The sequence below is a fragment of the Cavia porcellus genome, unplaced genomic scaffold, assembly GCF_034190915.1.
Source record: "Cavia porcellus strain 051 isolate PalLab524CR breed Dunkin Hartley unplaced genomic scaffold, mCavPor4.1 scaffold_10, whole genome shotgun sequence".
NCBI lineage: Eukaryota > Metazoa > Chordata > Mammalia > Rodentia > Caviidae > Cavia > Cavia porcellus.
In genome coordinates, this window is record NW_026947493.1 from 7,180,679 (window position 1) to 7,202,956 (window position 22,278).

Below are 22,278 nucleotides of genomic sequence, written 5' to 3' on the forward strand. Positions count from 1 at the left end.
TCGCTGTCGTTTTGTGACATCAGAACTGAAACTCGGGGCCTCACAACACAAGGCACATGTATCACCAAGCTGCATTCCCAGGATGTCCCTGAATTTGTTTCGTTTTTTCTGTTTTTCATCTCTTGCTGAGTTGCCCAGGCTGCCTTGAATTTGTGGTCCTTCTGCCTCAGCCTCTATCATAGCTGAAATAATGGGTCTATATCACCATGCCCAGCTTTAGTGAATTTTTGCTGTGTATAGCTGTGCCCTGTGTACTAAGCATTTTCTATTCAGTTAAGCATTACAGTGGCCTTATGAAATACAGATGCCATTTTATTTTACAGAAGAGGAAACTGAGGCCTAGATTGCCCTAGCTGGGCACAGTAGTGCACAGATATAGAATTAGCTACTTAGGCAGCTGTGATGGGAGAGTCACTTGAGCCTAGGAATTTAGAACCAGTTTGGGCAACAGAACAAGACACTGTCTCCCTAAAAAAATAAAAATAAATGGAAAAATTTAAGAGTTGCTTAATGTGTCTATGATAATCCAGTTTCTAGTAAGAGTTGGAATTTTAGTCTTTGGAGTTTGAAACAGTTCCCTACATTTTTGTTACATAAAAAATAAGACACTGAAAAAAAAAAAAAAGACACTGAACAATGTCTACAGTGCAGTGTTGTTTATAGAAAAGGAATAATGGGAAGGCACATATAACGAGCAAATCAGTATCTTTTTCTGTTGCTTTGGGAAAGGAAACTGGCCATCAAAAATAGCATTCCCTTTGCTGCTGCTGTGTGTGTGCTTTTAATTTAAAATAATCAACTATAAAAGTGCAGAAATTTGGAAAACCTGGCTAAAAGTTCGTGAAGAGGCTAGGCATGATGGCACACACCTGTAATCCCAGGCAGTTGAGGCAGGAGGATAGCTGTGAGTTCAAGGCCAGCCTGGGCTACATAGTGAGACCCTGTCTCAAAAAAAGAGGAAAAAAACCAGAGACTTTTAATGGATATGAACTTTAGTGTACCTTCAAGAGTAACCTCACTCTTCAAAGAGCCAATAGTGTGTGTCCTATAAGTTTGCCAGACACAGTAAGCATACCTGGGCAGTAGATGTGTGCTAAAAATTTCACTCTTTGCAATCACATCAATAAAGTAAGAGTTATTTTCTCCACTCACCATGGAAGGTTGGGTAGAGTTAAAGTAGGAGTTGAATACTATTAGAGGAAAGATTGTGCCTTCCACAGATAGGTTAGGTGATCTTTAAGATTTTTTTCATTGTGAATGCTGTGATTTTGCTTGTGCATATTCTCTTAGATATAGATAGATATGTATGTATATTACATGTACATTGTACAAATGGTTAAACACCCTCAGCTTTCTGTGCTTTCTTTAAATAGAATGACCTGTCGTCAGAATCACCTATTATTTCCTGTGAAACCCATGAGTCTTACTGAAACTTAAATCAGTGTATAGTCTGAGACCTTCCAGAACACAAAATCACTTAGGGGATACTTGGGCATTAGCTGTTGTCTAAGTAGATGGCCACTTCCTGTTTGATCCCAAGATGCTAAAATGTCCATAAGTAGGAGTTAACCCTTATTATACAACACGTATCATACCACTGGTTTTTGTTGTTGTTGTTGTTTTTTGCTTTTGAGACATGGTTTTAATATGTAATTCAGGCTGGCCTTGATCTCATAGTGATCCTCCTGCCTCCGCCTTCCAAATGCTTAGATTGCAGGTGTGTGCCATCATGCCCAGCTTCACTTTGTTTTACTCCTACACTTTGAAATGGCAAGGAAGCCTTCTGTGGGAAATGTTGCCTTATAATTAAGGAGCTTTTAAAAATTTTTTAGATAAAATTATGGTTAATTTTTAAATTACTACATGCTAATTTCAGAGAAATCTTATTTATCCCTGGCAGTTGCCAAACAAATAGGCTAGGATAAAGGTCAGTTTTGTCAATAATTCATCATTCATTTAACCAATTTAAAAACACTCATTCTATTTTTTTTTACTTATTATTTGTGGTCTGTTTGTTTTTGAAACAGGGTCTTGCTATGTATGTAGTGCAGGCTGGCCTTGAACTCCTGAAGTCTTCCTGCTTCAGCCTCCTGAATGTTGGGGTTGCAACTGTGTGTCACCACTCCCAGCTCTCTTTTTTCAATACCCACCTATTAGTTAGTTGCTAACAGGTGTGAATCCCTAATTTATAAATATCCCCAAGTGCTATTTACTACGCCTTTTATTCTGGGGGTTGGGATACTGGGGATTGAGCCTAGTGCCTTACTGAGCTACATACATGCTCCTTTTTTTTTTTAAGAGATATCCTTCTGCCCAGCCTTCCAGAGTGCTGAGATTACAAGCGTGCATCACTGTACTTGGCTTCTTCATTTGTTAATGATTATCCATGCTTCATGAGCATGGTGGCACATGCCTATAATCCCAACACTGGGGTGGCTGAAGCAGGAGGATCACCATAAATTCAAGGCCAGCCTGGGCCACATAATGAGACCCTGTCTTAAAAAACAAAACAAAACAAAAAAAAGATAATAATGATAATTTTTTTGTGCTTTCTTGTCTCTTTCCTTAGTCTTCCTTCCAGACTGCGCTGTTGTGGTGTACAAACGGCCTCCCTCTGCTTCCTTCCTGTCAGAACCCAGTGCCTTTACTTCCCTAAACCCCAAGCAGGAAATTTGAATTCTCAGAATATGAACTTCAGTCTCTCTGTGTTCCTGCAACTTTTTAGTGGTCTGAGTTGTTAAAACTATTTTCATAGTAATACTAAGATGGTCTGCCTTTTTTTGCTTTCATTGATTTTTGTGCTGCTTTACTGGTGCAGCAGTAGTTGCGGGACCTGGCACAGTGGCTCCTGCCTGTATCTCAGCTGCTGGGGAGGCTGAGGCTGTTTTGAGAACACCCTAGGCTACATAGAAAGCCCCTGTGTCAAAAACAAACTGCACACTCCTGGATCCCACCAGCCTGAGAGGCCGAGGCCAGAAGAGCACAAATTCAAGCCCAGCCCGAGCAATTAATTTAACAAGGCCTCATCTTCAATCATTCAATCAATCAATAAAAAGATTTTAAAGGGCTTGGGTTATAGCTCAGTGTAAAGAAAGGACATAGGTTCCATCCCTGGTACAGCAAAATTTAAAAAAAAGACGAGCCTCGGTCACATGTTGCTGAGAGAATGGTGCATACCTGCAATCCCAGTGGCTAGGAGGCTGAAGCTGGAGGCCACAAGTACAAGTGAACAGCTTATCTGTCACTGTTACATCTTCAGAATTTAAACATTTACTGTACTTCTATCATCTCCTGTGTATTGTGTTATACATATAGACATATATATTACCTTACCGTGTATGTATGTGTGTGTGTGTGTATTATGTTACTCTGGTAAACCAATTTTTTTTTTATACTTCAACTAAAATATTTTGGCTACAGATTGAATGCAGAAGCAGATTTGTGGCTCCTGTTATCTTCTATTAAATCAGACCCTAAAGATTAAGAAAAAAAAAAACAAAACACCCTACTGTTTCCTATTTTGGTTTTTTAAAAAACTGTAGCCATAAACCAGGCATGGTGGTACATACCTGTAATTTCAGCACTCTGGAGGCTGAGGCAGGAGGATTGTTGCAAATTTGAGACCAGCCTGGGCTACAAAGTGAGCTCAAGGCCAGCCTGAACTGCATAGGAAGACCCTGTCTCAAAAAGACCAAAAAAAACTATATTTTTATTTTAGATGTTTTATGTATGTGGGCATAAAAAATGGTTTTGGGTCCAGGAATATAGCTCAATGACATAAGTGCCTGCCTGGAAAGCACAAGGTCCTGAGTTCAATTTCTGGTACAAAAAAAAAGAGGGTAGAGAGTTAATAGGATTTAAAAAAATTTTTTTTTATTATTTTGAAGATAGTAAAATACCACAAAGCAAGACAGAACAAAGCCAATTGAGACAATGCAGTGAAATTGGTACATAACGTCCTACCAGGTTACTGGGATAACAGTAATAGTGTATCTCATTATCTTCACAATAGTTGTCCCTTCAATCAGGTATAGCAAAATCAAACCAAATACAGAACATTATAGAACTTATCAAAACAGAATATTGCATAGAGCAAGGCAATCAGAACAAAGCAAAACAGTGATAACAACATTTGCCTTCAAAGAGATGGTAGAAGGAAATCCCCCTTATTTGCTATATTGCATACCGTCAACCAAAAGATTCTCAGACTTCTGGCCCCCATTTGCTAATGGAGGGGGATGGGATGTTTGATTCTCAGCCCGTGCGCCTATAGGCTCTGGCTGCTTACCAGAGAGGCAAGCAGGTTGTTTGGATTCCCAGTGCCCTAAGTTCCAACGTGTCATGGATCTCGGGAGACACTGGGTGATTCTCCCCCTGGAGCGGCCGCAGGTTGCCTGGGCCATGGCCACTAACCAGGAAGGCGAGTGAGTTGCTGTTTCCCAGTGTCCTAAGTTCCAACATAAATGGTTTTTAATACATACTAAATGTTTATTTTAATTCCAGTGTGGTAAACATTAATGGATATATTATAAAAATAAAAATTCCTTGATGTTTTTAATTTTTTATGAACTTTCTTATTTTGGATAATTATTGACATAACAAACCATACAGTGAGCACTTGTGGACCACTTTCCTAGCGTTCCCCACTGGCAACATGGCATAGAACTGTAGCCTGGTGTTACAGCTGGAGTGTCAGCATCCATGTAGCCCACCACAGAAAGATCCCACTTCTCCCACTTCACCTGTGCTCTGTTGTGTTTACTTTCATGCAGCTTTGTCATATGTGTATGTTTGGGTCAGTTTATAATCAGTCCTGTCACCATGACTGTCTCTTGTGCTGCCATCTCATGATCCCTCTTTTCGCTTTTACCAGCCCCTCCCACAGCCGCTAATGTGGCCTGTGTCTGCAGTTTGGGGTTTTTTTTTTCCCCTTTTGTCTATCTTTTTTTCTCCTTTTGGGCTTTTTGAGACAGGGTCTCCACTACGTCATCCTGGCTGCCTTAAATTTGCTGTATAGCCTCAGACTGGGATCAAACTTGGAATAGATCTGGCTTAGCCTCATAGATGCTGAGGTTAAGGCACGTGCCACCACCCCTGGCTGACCAACTTTGTATTTATTTGCAGCGCTAAGAATCCAACCTAGGGCCTCTCACATGCTGCTGTGCCGCTGTGTCTCTTAGTTTTATCATATCAAAATGAAGGTATTTTAATATTTTAAGTAAATTAATGATTACATAGCAATATCTTTTAGATTTTTGTTTTTCGTATTTTTAGGTTTGTTTATTTGTTTTTGTTTTTTTGAGACACATTCTCACTGTGTAGCTCAGGCTAGCTTTGAACACATTGTGTAGCCCAGGTTGGCCTCAAACTCACAATGATCCTCCTGTCTCAGCTTTCCAAACTGTGGGGTTACAGGTATATGTCACCACCCAACTCCTAGTTTTGCTTTGTAATGTAGGAACTACCAGTAGATAAACTCTACATCATCAAAACTTTTTGAAGTTCTGAAAATTTTAAGGATATAGAAGATACCAAAGACCCAGAAATTTGAGAATACTTCCTTTAGAGCAGGAATGTCATTTTCTTCTTCCTCAGCTGTAGTAGAGCAGCTGCAGTGAGGCTTTGGTTTGGATTTCATGTTTCCTCCTATGGCCATCCATGGCCGTGATGCTTGGGTTCTTCAGAGCAGTTAGCTCCAGCCTGGCATGAGGAGGTTGTCTTCTGGGGCTAGCCTGCCAACCCCTGGGCTCTTTTCTTTGGACATCTGTGATTCTGCATGGTTCAGAAAAAGATTTTAGTTTTCTGCTTGATTCACCTTATGAAATGTTTGGGGATTGCTTTTTATTTTTATTATTTTTTGTTCACTTGTCTTTCTGTCCTGCGAGATAAAAGAATGGAGACAGAGCTGGGTGTAGTGATACATGCCTGTAAATCTCAGCCTATAAATCTGGAGCTGAGTCAGGAGGATCACCGTGAGTTCCAGGCCAGGCCTGGGCTACATGGTGAGTTGAAAGCCCACCCGAATTACAGAACGAGACCCTGTCTAGTGAATGAATGATTGGAAGGCGAGCAATAATGCACTCTAGCACTGACATTATAGAAAATGAGTTACTTGAAATAAAAGAGAACTGTTTACGACAGGAAGTAGTTAGAGCCCAAGAATGAATTTTTCCCAAGGTCTTTATTTCTGGGAAGCAAATCCTAGTGCTTCCCTTGGAACAATATAGGAATGAGAGTAATCACCAGCTTCTGTGTGGTAAAATACCAGTCAGCTCTGAAGGTGGTGCTTCAGTCCCTGTCATCACTTATCAGCAGCGAAGCTAAAAGCTTTGCTGAAAGCCAGTGTGGTGAATTTCAAGCAGTCACTTGATCTTGGGGTGAGAAGACAGAGCGAGTAGAAGAGATGCTTCAGTCAGCAAATGCCTTCAGCACAGCCATGGACGCTGTGCTGTGATTTGTTATGCATCGATTTTTGCTTGTGAGATTTTTTTTCTCTGTCAGATTGGAAGCATAACTTATCCATTCCCACACATCAGGAATTTTGATAGGCCTGAATATTAGGTTGTTTGGTCCGCCATCTCTTTCTCTTTCCCAGAGAGGTCTGCGGGATCTGGGCCTGAGACTGTAGGGATCCCTTCAGGAGAGCTGCCCGTGCAAGTGTCCCCTGCTATCCCCTCACTACGCTGGCAGCCCTCAGTGCTGACCGGAGCAGGTACCACTAGGTTAACATAAGGTGCTAAAGTAATTCTGTGGTGAGTGATAGGATATGTAACAGGATATGTAGCTTCTAAGAACTGTTTGAAGTCTGGCTATGGTGCCAGCCACTGTGACACCCCCCCCCCCTTTGTTTTCTTGCCTTCTGCTACAAGATGTTTTAGAAATTAACCAGAATTGCAGTTGAGTTCTTTTTCAGTTCAGCCTACGTGAAACTGGCAGCTCAGCAGACCAGGAGCCTATTTCTCTTTTTTAAAAAGGTCTAAGTGAAGAAAAAGTCTTAATTATATGTAGTATTTGCAGTGAACTGGCTTATTTATGTGCGAATTCATAAGCATTTATTTTAACCCTGTCTTATTGTACACTTACTATTATTGGTACTGAAGGACTATAAAATCTTGCCTTTGGGACTATTGAAGAATGATAATATCTTATTAATGTAACTGTTTAATGTGTATGTTGACATTATGCTTTCTATACAGTCTTACCTGATGATTCAGAATAAATCTAAACATTCACCTAACCATTATCCCCAGTCATCTTTTCATTCTTGACAAAAGGGAACTTCTTAGAGCTGCTACATTGTCAAAGCAACTGATATCCGTCTGCTTTTTTACTATGAGTGCGACGATGTTAGATTCATGTTGTGAAAAGTCAAATATTTCTCTAGCACGTTTTCCACCCCCCAACATTGTGTTGTCCCCTTGAAGTTCTCTCCATCAGGGCCTCGCCTGTGTGGGAGTCAGCTCAAGTCAAAGGATAATTACTTCTTATAGGGAGATTAATGACTCTGGCCTTTCTTTATTTTTCTCTCAGTTCCTGTTTCTGTCACCTGCTGGTTAGCGCTCAGATCCTTAATAGGTGCTGTTAAATTCATATCTAAAGGTAAATTGGAAAGAAGGATCATTAAAAGATAAAGGACATGAACTGCTGGAAAGCCCCAGAGATTGCCTCTCGCAGTTCTCGCCCAGTCTCTGCTGCTTTATTGTTTACCTCCTCTAGCCCCAGATGCACTTTGGCACTTTGGCCCAAGGCGTGCTGTTGTTGTAGTTGCTAAGGCATTTAATGGCCTTTGCTTTTTATGTTCCTTTTCCTTATTTTCCCTGTTGGTACCAATCTCCTGACAATCCCTGCTTTTTTATATGATAAAGATCTTTTGTGATAAAAGTCCTTTTCTGATTTTTTTTCTCTCCTGGAGAATAATAAATGGAGCTGTGTTCCAGTGAGTAGTAAAATATGAAACCCTATAAAGCCACCTAGGTTATTAGATGAGTATCACAGAGCTGCTTATAATGCATTATGGCTCAATATAGATTATAGATGTGGCCAAATGGTAATTAGCAGATCTGGAGCTGTAATTAAACCCTACCGTGCTTCTCTGTGATACCTCTGCATTTTTGTTGCCAAATACTGTACAGTGGTACTGATGTACTCTTTGCTGATTGGTTCCAGGAGACATAAAGAGTACCAAAAATGACAAATATCTAACAAATTGTTTTAGCTGGAAAAAGGTAGCAAGGCACATGACAGTCAACACCAGCAAATTCTGTCTTGTCAAATATCAAAAAGACAAGTATTGGGACAAAAGTTTCACGCCACAATGCACTGAGTACAAATTTAATGAGTTTCAAAATGTTTGAGTACCAAAATACTGTGTTTTGTTTTGGTTTGTTTGTTTGTTTTGAGCCAGGTCTCATTAGGCAGTTCAGAATGGTCTTGAACTCACTATGTAGCCCAGATTGCCTTAAACTCATGGCAGTCCTCTTGCCTCGGCCTCCTGAGTGCTAGAATTAATAAGCATGTGCCACCATGCTCAGCTCCAAGATATGATTTTGTAGAAAGAAACTGAGTAGTTTGGAATTAATGGTGAATTTCTTCACTTTTCTTACTCCTAAACATCTCTTTTTTCTATGAAACTATGAAATAAGGTCATCCTCCTATAGACAGATCCTGGACTCTACTTTTTTGGTAATCAATTCTGTGTGCGTATTTATTTTTAATGATCAGTTGACGTTGTTTTCTTCGTATATTTTGTATCAAGCTTTACTTTGACATACTGCTTGAAAGCAACAATGCTGTTTCTGACTTACGGTGCTGTTTTCTGGATTTCTTAGTGCAGAACTAGGGCTTTGACCTTACCTAGAACATACTAGCATATCTCCTTCTGGTCTCCCAGAAACCCTGAACATCCTAGCAGGAAGGGAAATCATTTCACAGAACAGTTGCCCTGGATATCTGAGAAAGAGAGGGACAGAAGAGGAAAGGGAAGGAAAGAGAACTGGGAGGAACTGGAACCCGCTGGCAATGAGACATGCCCAAACAAAGCAATTGCCAAGTTCTCAGGAGCTGGCTGGAAGTTGTAGGTCCATCTCTTGTGCAAGAAAGAAGATCTTGCATGATTTTATCTTGCTAATACAAGATGATATAGGAAAAGGAACAAACCTTAAGCCAAAAAAAATGCACTTACTGGCTGTGAGATAGCATCTGTCCCAATTATTTCCCAAGAGATAGAACAGAGGAGCAGAGGTAACCAGTAGTAAAGATGATCTATGTGTTCCATCTCTAATTTCCCACTTTCCAGGGACTCTCAAGGGATTCTTAGAGCATTCCTGAAAGAACTTGCGGGTTAAAGCCAGATTCCAACCTTGGAAAGGAGCCGTAGTGACATATGGGGAAAATGTAACTCCCAGCCTGCTCAATGTCAGATCTGCTGAGGTCGTGTTCCTTTAAACTGAACAGTGCATTCCCAAGGATGAAGGCGGTTAAGAAGAGGAGAGGTTTATATAAGAGGGGAGTAGGAATAGCTCCTGAGAGACAAGGTGGTAGGGAGGGTGTCCTGGAAGTGGGTTGCCACTGAAGCCCTTTGTCAGGGATAATTTGTACAGCAGAGTCACAGTGTGGATATAATGTGGCTCAAACTGTCATCAGCCAGTAGGATTACAAGTCTAACTACTTAGCTAATATTGATCCATTATAAAAGCAAGCCATGTAGCAAGAGTCCATGAGGGAAAAAAAGGCTTTTGGAGGAGGGATGGGTCCGGTTGCTTTGGACACCCACCTGGGGGACTGATGTCTGTCTAGCCTTTACTAGGCCAGGTGGTGCTAATTGCAGTATGGTGCCAAGTTACTACTTTTATGCCTTAGGGAGTCGTGCAGACCTGGCCATTGCATCTTTATCTTGAGGCCTGGCCTTTTTCAAGTGCACCTCTAGCCACAATTCTGATACCTTCATACCTGGCTCCCTTGATGGCCAAGTCTCTACCCATAATTTTTATCTAACTTAGCTACCTATAAAAGTAGGAAGATTCAAGCTTAGTTTTTTGTGTTGTTTGTACCTTTAAATCTGTACAAGATGATTTTGAAGGATCTTTCAGGTACAGACCATATCTCTAGAAGATTGCCAAATTAAATTCCTGATTTTCAGACCCAACATACCTTTTTTGGCTTTTGTCATAAATAGAGATTCATTATACACCCTTCCACTTCCATTTCATTTTATAGAAAGGTGGTGTTGGGAAAAGTACTGTGTATGTGTGTGTGCACACACTGATTGGTCTCACATGAACAGATAAGGATAATGTTCTGGCAGATCTTAAAAGGACAGTAATTAGTATCAGTGTAGGAACATTCCGTGCACCCAGTTTGAGCTACCATTGTGTTGACTTTCTGTGTGAGAAGTCATCGCCAACTGCAAAAACTGAAGGTGTACACAGACCTCAGCCTCCGGGAAGGTGTGCATATGGGGGAGGGAGGTAGACTGCAGGCAGAGTGGTGGCCACGCAGTGTAAATTCTCCCAGAACAGAGTCCAGAACAGGTGGAGCTGTCCAGCAACTTAGGCTGCGGATGCATGCACGGCCACCTCTGAATGTTTCTGTTCAAGACTACATTTTATCTATGAAAAGCCTCTTTTAAGGGGAGAGAATCTCAGTCGTTGACTCTCATTTTATGCCGATTGGTTTCATAATCTTTAAAGGGAATCAGGTGGTGTATTGTCGTGTATGCACATTAGTTAGGACTTGGGTGCTATAGACTTAGAGCCTTATAGACTTGGTCAGCCTGATAAATGCTGAAACTTAAATAGTTTAAGGATGATCACTCACTGAATTCTATCTTTTATATTACCTCTGGGTGTGTTTCATTCTTCTTGGAACCTAAGTAGTCAGTGTTCTTGTGAGCATTTCTGGTTTGGGAGGTAGGTTGCTAGTGTTGTTTTTAAAACGGTGCATGTGTAATCAGTTACATCTTCAGACTGCTACAGATAGCTAGCACTTGGCTTCTGAGTAGTAACAGCACCTCCTCTTTCTTACAGATAAATTTGATGTTAGGGTCCTACTCCAAAATGTTACTCTTATTGACCATCCATTGTTACAATCTCTGAAGGCTGTAAACTCCCATCAGATTGCTTCCAGCCCACATAGGACTTTTAAGTAAATTTCTTTCTGCTGAAGTTGTTTTGAAGTTCCTACGATCATTAGGGATCCTGGCATCCCCAGTCTGGCTGTGTGTCCCTATCTGTCCGCACCTGTGACCATGACTGTGTTCCCCTTGCTGAATGCTAGATTGGCAGCCAGTGCAGCAGCAGCAGTAGAACATGCCTCAGAAGCTTGGGCTTCTTCCCATCAGTCCTCATACTCTGTTGCTGTTGAAATCTGGCCCAGATTCTTTTGCAGTAGGAACTTTTAAATGAGACAAGAAAAAATAGAACTCTTTTGTGTTTAGTTTGGTTTGGTTTTAGTGCTTCTAGCCAAGTACAGCTTACAAGCAGTATCATTAGTAAAAAATAGAACTGTGCCTAGCACAGGGTGCTCTAATCGGAGCCAGTCCATTTGTGATAGTATCATGAGCTAGACTTTGGAAGACCAGCTTACACTTGGAGCAGCTGCATTCAAGTAGATAAGGATGTAGGATTAGATGAAATACAAAAGGTATATTTCTTTAGTTGAGTGGGGTGACACACACCTATTTTCCAATACTCTTGGGAGGCTGAGGCAGGAGAATTACAGGTTCAGGCCCAGCCTGAGCAACTTAGCAAGGCCCTATCTCAAAATAAAAATATTTTTTTAAAAAAAGTATTGGGGATGTAGCTCTGTGCAGAGGCTCTGGGTTCAATCCCCAGTACCAAAAAAAAAAGTTTGGGTGGGGGAGTTATTCCCTTAATATGATCTCCCTGCCTCTCAGCTGCTACTTTCTCTTCCCCCACAGATGGAGTCCCCTGTCTCCACACCAGCGGTGCTACCACTGCACCTTTTGGTACCAGTGGTCAATAATGACATCTCATCTCCCTGTGAGCAGATCATGGTTCGCACTCGATCCGTTGGGGTTAACACGTGTGATGTGGCTCTAGCCACAGAACCTGAGTGCTTGGGCCCCTGCGAACCTGGAACCAGCGTCAACCTTGAAGGCATCGTGTGGCAGGAAACCGAAGATGGTGAGTGCTGTACATGACTTCCCATACCTCTCCCCTGCTTCTGTAGAGGAGACAGAGGGGGCTTGCTATTGTGAATACCACCTGCATTTTCCAAGGGGTCTCAGCGCGACCCAAACAGTGATAGCAACAACCATTTTAGCAGTCTCCCACTTAGAAAGAATGCTAGTGTCAGTTTTTATTTTTTCTTTTCCCCTTTCTTTTGGTTTCTTGAGATGGGGGCTTGTTACGTAGTCCAGACTGGCCTTGAATTCACTGTGTAGCCCAGGCTGTCCTCGAACTCACATCGATCCTGCCTCAGCCTCCCAAGTACTGGGATTACAGAGTGAGCTATGCTTTTTTTTTTTTTTTTTTTGAGACAGGGTCTTGCTATTCAGTTCAGGCTGGCCTTGAGCTCACATTGTAGCCTAGGCTGGTCTTGAACTCACAACAACCCTTTTGCCTCAGCCTCCAGAGTAGTTGGCTCTCATTTTTTTACTTATTTCTGTTTGTGCAGTGCTGGGGATCACTAGTGAAAAATACTCCACTACTGAGCTACACATTCCCACCCCAGTACCAGTTCTTTGTGTTAATTATCTCCCATTCATACTTGCTCAACAGTGTTGGTCCTGCTACTTGGGTAATCACTTAATTGGTACTTATTAGGGAACTAAAACTGTGTATACTAGCCATGTGCTTTCTGTGATTTTATGTGGGAGATTTATTAGGTTATAAGCAACATTGAAGTCAGTAAATGAAGTGTAAGGACAGCTGAGGAAGTAAAAGGAATACAGAAGAGTCACTCTTAAGTTAACTGAATGGGCCAGCCAGAGCTACACCGTGCAGTGAGACCCTGTCTCAAAACCTCAAGGTAGGGTCTGGGGATTTAGCTCAGCTCCATGAGCGCCTGCCTTGCAAGCACGCAGTCATGAGTTCGATCCCTGGTACTGATTTTAAAAAAAGGAAAAAAATCCTCAAGGTAAAGTTTGGCTGCTGTGGTACAGCCTGTAATCCAGCACTCCAAACTTTGCATTCAAGGCCTGTTTGGCCTACATACTGCGTTCACAGCTCACCTGAACTACATAGGGAGACCTTATCTCAAATCAGTTAGTCAATCAATATTAATTAGGCTGGGCGTGGTGCGGTAGGCACTCAGGAGTTTGAGGCAGGAGAATCCTCATGAGTTCGAAGCCAGCCTGAATTACATAACAAAACCCTGTCTCAAAAATCCTAAATAAATCAATAAAATTGACCAGGGGCTGGGGATTTAGCTCAGCGGCATAAGCACCTGCCTTGGAAGCAGGCGGTTGTGAGTTCGATCCCCGGTACCGATAAAAAAAATAATAATAATAAATAAAAATAAATAAATAAAATTGGCTGAATGCTGGCTTATTGAGTGTGAGCTCTGGCCTTCTTTTAGCACCTGGAGGAGTAGCCAGTTCCTTCCTCCTACTGGCTGGCTCATTGCCTAGCCACCTAAACTGCTTCATGCACCTGTCACTTGGTGCAAATTTTATAGACCTAGCCAACAGGGAGATGGTCTGGTTTTCAAGGCTTCCACTACACAGTTGCTTGTTGTAGTTTGCTGCTGCTCAAGGCTGCCATCCAGACTTCTCGTATGTTCCATTTGCCCCCAAGAATAGATCTTCTGTTTTGGAAGTTCATAAAGTTTAAGAAAAACAAAGGAAAAAATAAAGCAGGAGTGCCAAGGTACTTAACAAAGTATTTCGGATCCCGGGGTAACATCTGGTGCAAGTGTCCAGTGCGTCCTATCAATACAGAGTCCCAAGTCCTCTTCATCAGCCTGTCTGTGCTGGAGAATCTGGGCTGCAGAGTCCCGTGTGTCTCTGCGTCAGTGACCAGACTGTCAAAGTGTCCTGCCGCTGAGCCAGAGCTAAAGTGTTGGACCAGCCCACAGAAATTCAGGCACTTCATTCTGGCTGTTCTAACAAAAATGTGTTCCCTTGATTTGTGGGGTGGGGAGGCAGGCCGAAGAGATTTGGAGACAGGTCTTGCTTTGAGTTCAGGCTGTCCTTGAATTCACTGTGTAACCTAGGCTGGCCTCATACACAGTGCTACCACACCTGCCCTTCAATCTTTTTTTGTCATTTAGTTTAGGGGTGTTTTGTTTTTTTTTGTTTTTTTTTAAGTCTTTTTGAGACGGTCTCTATGCAGTTCAGGCTGGCCTTGAGCTCACTTTGTAGCCCAGGCTGGTCTCGAACTCGCAACAATCCTCCTGCCTCAGCCTCCTCATTGCTGAGATTATAAGAGTGAGCCACCATGCCGGCTATTTAGTTTTATTTTAAATTCACTAGGTTTTCCCTAGTAAAGAACTCTGTGTTCCTGGCTCTCTCATTATTAGGGATATAGTAAAACGTCAGTTTTCAGAATAACACTGCTGATGAGGGTTTATTGTATGCTTGAGACCATACTGCTAAAACTAAATAAAATTATGAATTGTGGTAGAAAATGATTGAGAGGAGGGAGAGAAAAGGTGACTCTAGAGCAGTGGTGGCGAACCTGTGGCACAAATGCTGCAAAAGACTTTGTTATCATTGAAAGCTCTCAAAGGTTCGCCATCACGGCTCTAGATGTGGATCATGGATGTGTTACACAATACTGGATGTGAGAGCACACACCTGTAATCCCAGCACTCAGAAAGCTGTGGCAAGAGAATCACCATAAGTTTGAGGCCAGCCTGAGCTACATAGCAAGATCTTATCTCAAAAACAAAACAAAACCAAGCCAGGGATGGTGATGCACACCTGTAATCCCAGCTGAGACAGGAGGATCACTTCAAGTTCAAGGCCAATATGGGCTACAAAGAGAGTTTAGAGTTGGGCACAGTGGCACCTGCCTGTAATTTCAGCACTTGGGAGGCTGAGGCAGGGGGGTTTCTGTGAGTTGGAGGCCAGCCTGGGCTACAAAGTGAATTGAAAGCCAACCTGAATTGCATAGTGAGATCATGTCTCAAAAAAAAAAAAAAAAAAATATATATATATATATATATATAAATTCAAGGCCACATAACAAAGCCCTATCTCAAAAAGAGTGAAGAAAGGAAAAAAAAAAAATATATATATATATACACACACACACACACACGCATGCACACACACACATACAATGAATTCACAAAGTAGATATGCAGTGTTAAAATGTAATTTGGCTATGCCCAAATGTATTAATAGACAGACCCTGTTGGAATGACAAAAATACCCAGGCTGTATCTCTGTGCCATCCCGAAACCGTCAGGGCCCTTGCCTCAGTATGTGGAAAACAGAATACATCAGTGTCCCGTCTGCATGTTCTACTCACATTCATGGTGATGAGTTCTCACCAAGGGCAAAGCACAAACCTGACCAAAGCATTGGAAGAAAGTGAGCTTTGCCTTTTCGTTCTCTGAGGATCCCTGTGTACCCTTTTCCGGTCCTGAATGGCTGTGCTGTCAGGTCACCACTGGACAATGGTCACCAGATTCCCATATTAAGTACCTTGATGTGCTCTGGAGTTCATTTCATGGCTCTTAGCACAGTTTGAAACTTTGTTTATGCAGTAGCTGCATGCGTTTTCTCCTTTCTTTTACTTTTTTGCAGTGCTGGGGATTGAACCTTGGGGGTTGCCAGTCGTCCTAGGCAGGTGCCTGATCTCACGCTCACCTCCATCCCTTGTGATTCAAAGTCCCCCGCCTCATTTTAAATAGCCCTTGTTTTTTTTATTATTAAAATTGTCTATCCCACAGGAAATGGTGGTTCACATCTGTAATCCCAGCACACAGGAGGCTGAGGGAAAAAGATTACCTTTTTGAGTTTGTCTCAAAAAACAAAAAAAGAGAGAAAGATTTATGTTTCCCACTATTTTAGACATTCTGTAAGATTAGGGACTCTGTTTTGCTCACCATTACTACTCTAGCACTTAATATCTGCCATCTATTGTAGGCATCAAAAATATTTGTTTCAGACTAGGCGGGCGTGGTGGTGCATGCCTGTAATTCCAGCACTCAGGAGGCTGAGGCAGGAGGAGTACCACAAATTCAGGGCCAGCCTGGGATACATAGTGAGTTCAAGGCCAACTAAGACCCTGTCTCAAAAAAACCAAAAAATAAAATATAAAAACAAAAATACTCATTTCATGTTTGAGGGAAAGCTCAGTGATAGAGCACTTACCTAGCATATGTGAGGCCCTGAATTCAGTTCCCAGCACTACACACACGCACAGGCCAGGTATGGTGGTGCACACCTGTTACCTCAGCATTTGGGAGGCTAAGATAAGAGGACAACAAGTTGGAGCCCAGCCTGGGAAGTTTAGGAATACCCTTTCTCAAAAAAGGGGTGAGATGGGGCTGGAAGTTTAGCTCAGCGGTATAAGTGCCTGCCTTGCAAGCAGGCAATCGTGAGTTCCATCCCCGGTACCGATAAAAAGGAAAAAGACAAGAAAAGGGGGGGTGGGATGTAATTCAGTGGTAGAGAACTTATCTAGAATAGATTCAATCCCTAGAACTTGGAAAAAAGAAAAAAAAAAAGCTTGAGTGAATGAATGCTTATGTCTGTGTCACTGTCATTTCTGAACCTGTGTTAATACATATCTGACAGATACTCTACTATTTGAATTTGGGAATCGTGTCAAAATACTTCCAAAATTCTCTAAAATTCAGAATAAATTCTACTTTCAGCATATTTTAAATCACTCATTTGTCAAAATCTGTAAAATTTATAGTTCTATGTTTTTTGGTTTTGGGGGTTTTTTATTTTTTCTTTGTGGCACTGGGAGTTCATGTTCCTCACACGGAAGTAGATCCTAGCACACCCCCTTTAATCTTCTTTTTTATTTTCTTTAATTTTGAGACAGTCATGTGAAGTTACCCGGGCCATGCTGGAACTCAGTGTCTTCCTGCCTCAGCCTTACAGAATGTTGGGTCGACCATCATGAGCCATCCCAGCTGGCTTGTGGTTCTTTCAATTTGAGATTTTCTCCCACTTACGGTATCATGCTTTAAGACTGATTGCCTTCCTTCATTGGCTTTTCTCCATTTCCTGCCATGAGAAAGAGCTATGCTGCTGTGGTCCAGTCTATTTGTCTTTGCCTCCTGGCCATCCCAGAAGATCTGTGCCTGAACTGCCATTAGAAAGGCCTGGCATCAGGATTGCTTCACATTCCTTTTAATCTTCAAGTGACAGAAGATTTTCTGCAAAAATTATTCTCTAAAGATTTAAAAGAGCAATGAGTGGTGGTATATACCTCTGATCCCAGCACGTAGGAGGCTGAAGCAGGAGGATTACAAGTTTGAACCCAGCCCAGGACAGTTAGTGACTTTCATCACCATTCTTTTTCGTTTTTCTTTTATTGTTGTTGTCTGTTTGTTTTGTCTTTTTGAAGCAGGATCTCACTATGCAGTTCAGGCTGACCTTGAGCTCACTTTATAGCCCAGGCTGGTCTTGAACTTGGAATGATCCTCCTTCCTCAGCCTCCTGAGTGCTGGATTATAGGAGTGCACCACTAGGCCTTGGGTCCATCACCACTCTTGAAATTATAAAAGTCAGAGGTAGAATCTTTCTTTAACTTCTTTGAAAGTATCTAAAATTATACTCTAGGGCTGGGAATTTAGTTCAGTAATGTAAGCACCTGCCTGGTGAGTGCAAGGTCATGAGTTCGATCCCTGGTACCAAAAAACAAAACAAACAAGAAGAAATTATGCTCTGAGCAATTTTTTTTTTGGTAGCCCTAGGGCTTGAACCCCAGAGCATTTGCACTGAGCTATATTACCAGACCTTTTGGGACAGGGTCTCTCACTAAGTTGTATTGCCTCAGTGGGCCTTGAACTTGTCATCTTCCAGCCTCAGCCTCCCGGAGGCTGGGATTACAGCATGCATCAGCACACCTGCTCCTCTGTAAAACAAACAGAAACTTCAGTGGTGACACTAGCAACCAAGGCGCCAGCCAGGCGGGCCCTGCTCCCTCCACAGCCGTTCTGTGGCCACAGCTCACAGTGCTTGCTTCAAAGGCGGGCTTCATGCCATACTTCTTTGAAAACCTTCTTTTAAAAGATTCTTTTGTTTAAAAAAGTTTTAATAATTGTTTATCTAGATTAATCCTTCCACACTATTTAGAAGTTACTCTCAGAACATTTCTGAAGTTAGTCTGGATCTCCTTTAGACTGCCTTCAGGTGTTTCCGAGGCTGAGGGTGAGGGTGGCTGCTGTGTATGTCAGCAGCTGTGAACAGCGTACAGTAACCTTGACCTGTCTTCCAACCCTGAATTCTCTTCATTACACACACACATACACATTTTTATATATTGGTGGCGGGGGGAGACTACAGTGTCTCGCTATATAGTTAAAGCTGAAGTCACTGTGTAGCCCAGGGGGTTCCTGAACCTGTGGTAACCCTCTCAGCTCAGCCTCCCACCTGCTGGGATTACAGGTGAGGCCACAGTGCCTGGCTAAAGCACTTTTTTGTCACAAGCCTTGCTAAGTTGCCCAAACTAGCCTTGAACTTCTACACGCGTACTCCAGTCTCCCTATTAACTGGGATTACAGGCATGAGGCACAGTACCAGCTCCAAATTCTCATTTAATGATTTGATAGGAAAAAGGGTGTTTTCAGCTTTTTCACAGGATTTTGTCATTCACATGTGGAGACAGATATGGGGAGGCTGGTGCATCACTCCCAGCTCCCTGCAGTTTTAGTCCAGGGAGCAGGAGCTCCCAAGCAGGGATCACAGTGTTGCAGAGGTCTGGTACAGTGCTGACTGTGCTGCACTAGAGGTGGGCAGGTGGGTCCTGGAGCATAACCTTTAACTCTCTAACTTGAGTAAGGTAACTGCTTCTGTTCTTAGAATTCTGACTTAAAAGAGGAGGAGCTTGCACTGGGTGTGCACTGACCACCGAACTTCTCAGGGTACAGCTGCTTTGTTCTGACGGAGGCCAGCCTTAGCAGACGAGCTGTCAGGTTCGCCTGTAGCAGCCCTGTGTACCTGCAGCCCATGTCATGGGCCCATGATTGTCCCCTCTGCAGTGGCAAAAACCGTGCTTCTGTGGGGGGCAAAGAGGATGAAGAAGTGTCCGGCAGACATCTGTGTATTCTGGCTCTGGTCGCCCAGAAGCACATTTGCTCCTGTTTCAGGCTCCATGGTCTGCTGGCTGCAGTTTCTTCATTCTCAGAGCAGTAGGCAGTGCCCCTGTTTCACAGATAGTGTGGCTGTGGTCGCTCTGCTGGGACTCTGCACCTGCAGACCCTCCCACCTGGGTCTTCAGCCTGCTGGCTCCGAGGGAGGGCTCATGAAGATGCTGGCTGTGGCGGACTCCAAGATGGGAGAGCCTGCGTGTGAGCTGTGAAGGGGCTCATTGCAGACGCCTATACTGGAAAGAGGAGTGGTGCTCAGGCCTTGACTTTTCTATCTCAGGCCATCATTAACACACTTTCACCTTCCATCTGTCTTTAGACCGCACTCTGCCTGGCTAGAGAAGTGGCCCACGGTGACCAGGTTCCCGCCACTCCCTGGCCGGTTGCTTGCTGGCCTGACTCCTGCAGGAAGAGCGCTGCTAACAGCACAGTCATGGAGGGCCTGTAGCCATTGTCTGGCCCCAAAGCTCTTCATAGCAACAGCCCACACATGGCAACAGCAGCCACACAAAGGAAACGTTAGGGAAATCAATACCTGCTTTCTCTCACCCTGCCCCTACTGCAAGCAGCAGCCCACTTGGTCTGCCCACCTACTACTTACCCTGGGGTATTTCAGGGCAGAATGTGGTCATGCACACTGAGGATTACCTTATCTGTCCGCTGTGGTATATTGAAATCCTGAGGCCCTGAGGAGAAATTTCAGTCCCAAGCTTTTTTGAGTTTCATTTTGCAAAATACAAGATAGACTCATCCCCCAAGGAGAGAGATGCCTGCTCTAGTGCGCTTACCCAACCCTTTCTTCCCTACAGGGCTTCCCCAGCAAAGCCAGGGCAGGTGACCAGCTTGTGGGCTCGACCGATAAGCCCATTTCAAACGGGACTTTTGCTAGTTCACTAGCGAAAACCTTGTAGTCTCCAACTAATGCTGCCCCTTAACAAGTCCTGAGTTCCTGAGGCGAGAAATGCCAAAGCCTTGAACACAGCTCGCTATGGCCAGGTCCACTTGGCCGTGGGGGCTCCAGTAGGAGGACCATTGCAGAGCACATTGGAGAGCCCTTGCCCTGGGAAAGCTGTGTCCTTGACCTCCTCATTGTAAAGTGTACAAGCTTGGTGGTCCTCCTGGTGCCAGTGTTTACGCATCTTTAACACCTTGTAAGGAACGCACAGGGGATTGTCTTTGCTAATCACTGGTCATGAAGCGATCTGGAAAATGTGGGACCCTCTGGTCTCAGTGCTTACCCTTCTAAAATAGGTCCTGGCCCTGCCCTGGTTGATAAAGCAGCCAGAACAATGATGGGCAGAAGCTACTAATGAACTTGGCAAGCCGTTTCTCCCACTGCAGTTGGTTCAGACCAGTTTGGGCAGAGCCTCATTCCCAGGCTGCTCCTACTGAGGCTGTAGCAGCTCACTGTCTCCCTGCCTGCACCCCCATGAGGGGCTGCTCTCTACCTCTTCTGATACCTCATTATCCCATCTCCCTCAGGCTCTGCAGAACAAAGAAATCACAGGGCACCGACTGTATAATTTAGGCAGCTGGAGATAATTTCCCCAGGATAGGGTGGGTAGGTAGCTGGTGCCTCCTGGCATGAGACAGCCTTGCTAAATGGCCTTGCATTTTGTCTGCCAGGCTTTGGCTTTGTTACGCCCATTCAGGCTTCTCTGTTTTTGAGTTAAATTATAATAGCCAACCAGGCCGTGTATTTTCCCGAGGGGTTGGGGTTCAGAAAAGCATGTGAAGTATGTCACTTATAGGTCTTGTTATTTGCTAATTGCTTGAGGAATTTTTGTTTAATCCAGTACCCCTGTACTTGCTCCCACCAGGTCCTTTATTTCTGTAGTTGCTACCTTCAGGGCCTTTTCCATAGCAACAAACTATGTGATGAAAAGGCTATGGTGAGAAATTAAGTAGATCCTCTCCCCCACGCTGTACTGTATATTCTCTAAAAATACCTAAAAGACTATTAAATAACCTTCTACTTCCGTGAACTCATCATAATCAAATGAAACTCTTAACCCTAAATTGATTCAGGGAACAGGCGGCATTCTCATTTGATTATTTCTACCTTTCAAAAAATTTCCCGACTTAATATACTTGAAGTATTATATATGTTTCCATTTACCAAGCATTCTTCTGCTTTTCAGCTTTTAGCTTTATTTATTTAATTCAGTTTTTAACTTTTTCTTTAGAATTATGCTAAAGATCTGGAGTCCAGTACCAGTAAGGAGAAGGAGCAGCAACCAAGTGGAGCCTTCCACTCCCTACCCCACCTGGCCCTTGATGTTGTGTTACATACACCCTGGCCCCTGCCCGAGGTCAGAGCTGGTCAGCTTCAGCTTCGCTGCCTGCTTTGTCATCCCTGTCACTCATCAGCAGGAGTGATGTGTGATACTCATTTTGGTTTTTGTTGTTTTGTTTTGTTGTTTTTGAGACCAAAGATTGTTGTTCATTTCCTTCTCGTTTTTTTCTTTTTCTTCTTTTTTGTACCAGGAATCAAACTTACAACCTTACACTTGTCAGGCAGGTGCTGTGCTACTGAGCTATCCATTGTTTTTTCTTTCTTTTCTCATTTTTTAAAAACTTTTCCCTTCCTTTCCCCTTCCCCTATTCCCCTTCCCATTTGAACATTTTCTTCCTATTTCACAATATCTTGGTCTACATTAATAGGTCTTAATAATAATATAAGTACATGCATGGATCATAAGTGTGCAGGTCATGGCTTTTGTTGTTGCATTGTTTTGTTTTGTTTTTCCTCAGTGACTCCTTAATTACCTTCTAGGTTAAATGCAAAGTGCACTCTTCCTATACTCTGCTCCAGCGTAACCAGTTTGCTCTTCTCATCTTTATACTGGCGGAGAGGCTAAGCAAGCACTCTTATCACTGATGTACATCCCTAGCCCTTTACTTTATGTTGAGACTAGATTTGCTGTGTTTCCCAGGCTGGCCTGGAACTTGCAGTTCTCCTGTCTCAGCCTCCCCAGTAACTGTGATTACAGGTAAGCACCACTTGGCCTGCACTGGGCCATGGAATTTTCGGAGCAA

General features: G+C 43.0%; 1 protein-coding gene across 4 annotated transcripts in view; it reads left to right on the top strand.

Annotated features, from left to right (window-relative positions):
- Znf609 (zinc finger protein 609) overlaps positions 1 to 22,278 on the top strand; it is a 218,929-nt gene that overhangs the window by 162,930 nt on the left and 33,721 nt on the right. For all 4 annotated transcript variants that reach the window (XM_063256955.1, XM_063256953.1, XM_063256954.1 and 1 more), the window contains one exon: positions 11,918 to 12,143. In XM_063256955.1, coding sequence (XP_063113025.1) covers positions 11,918 to 12,143 — 226 coding nt within the window. The remainder of the gene's footprint in view (positions 1 to 11,917; positions 12,144 to 22,278) is intronic.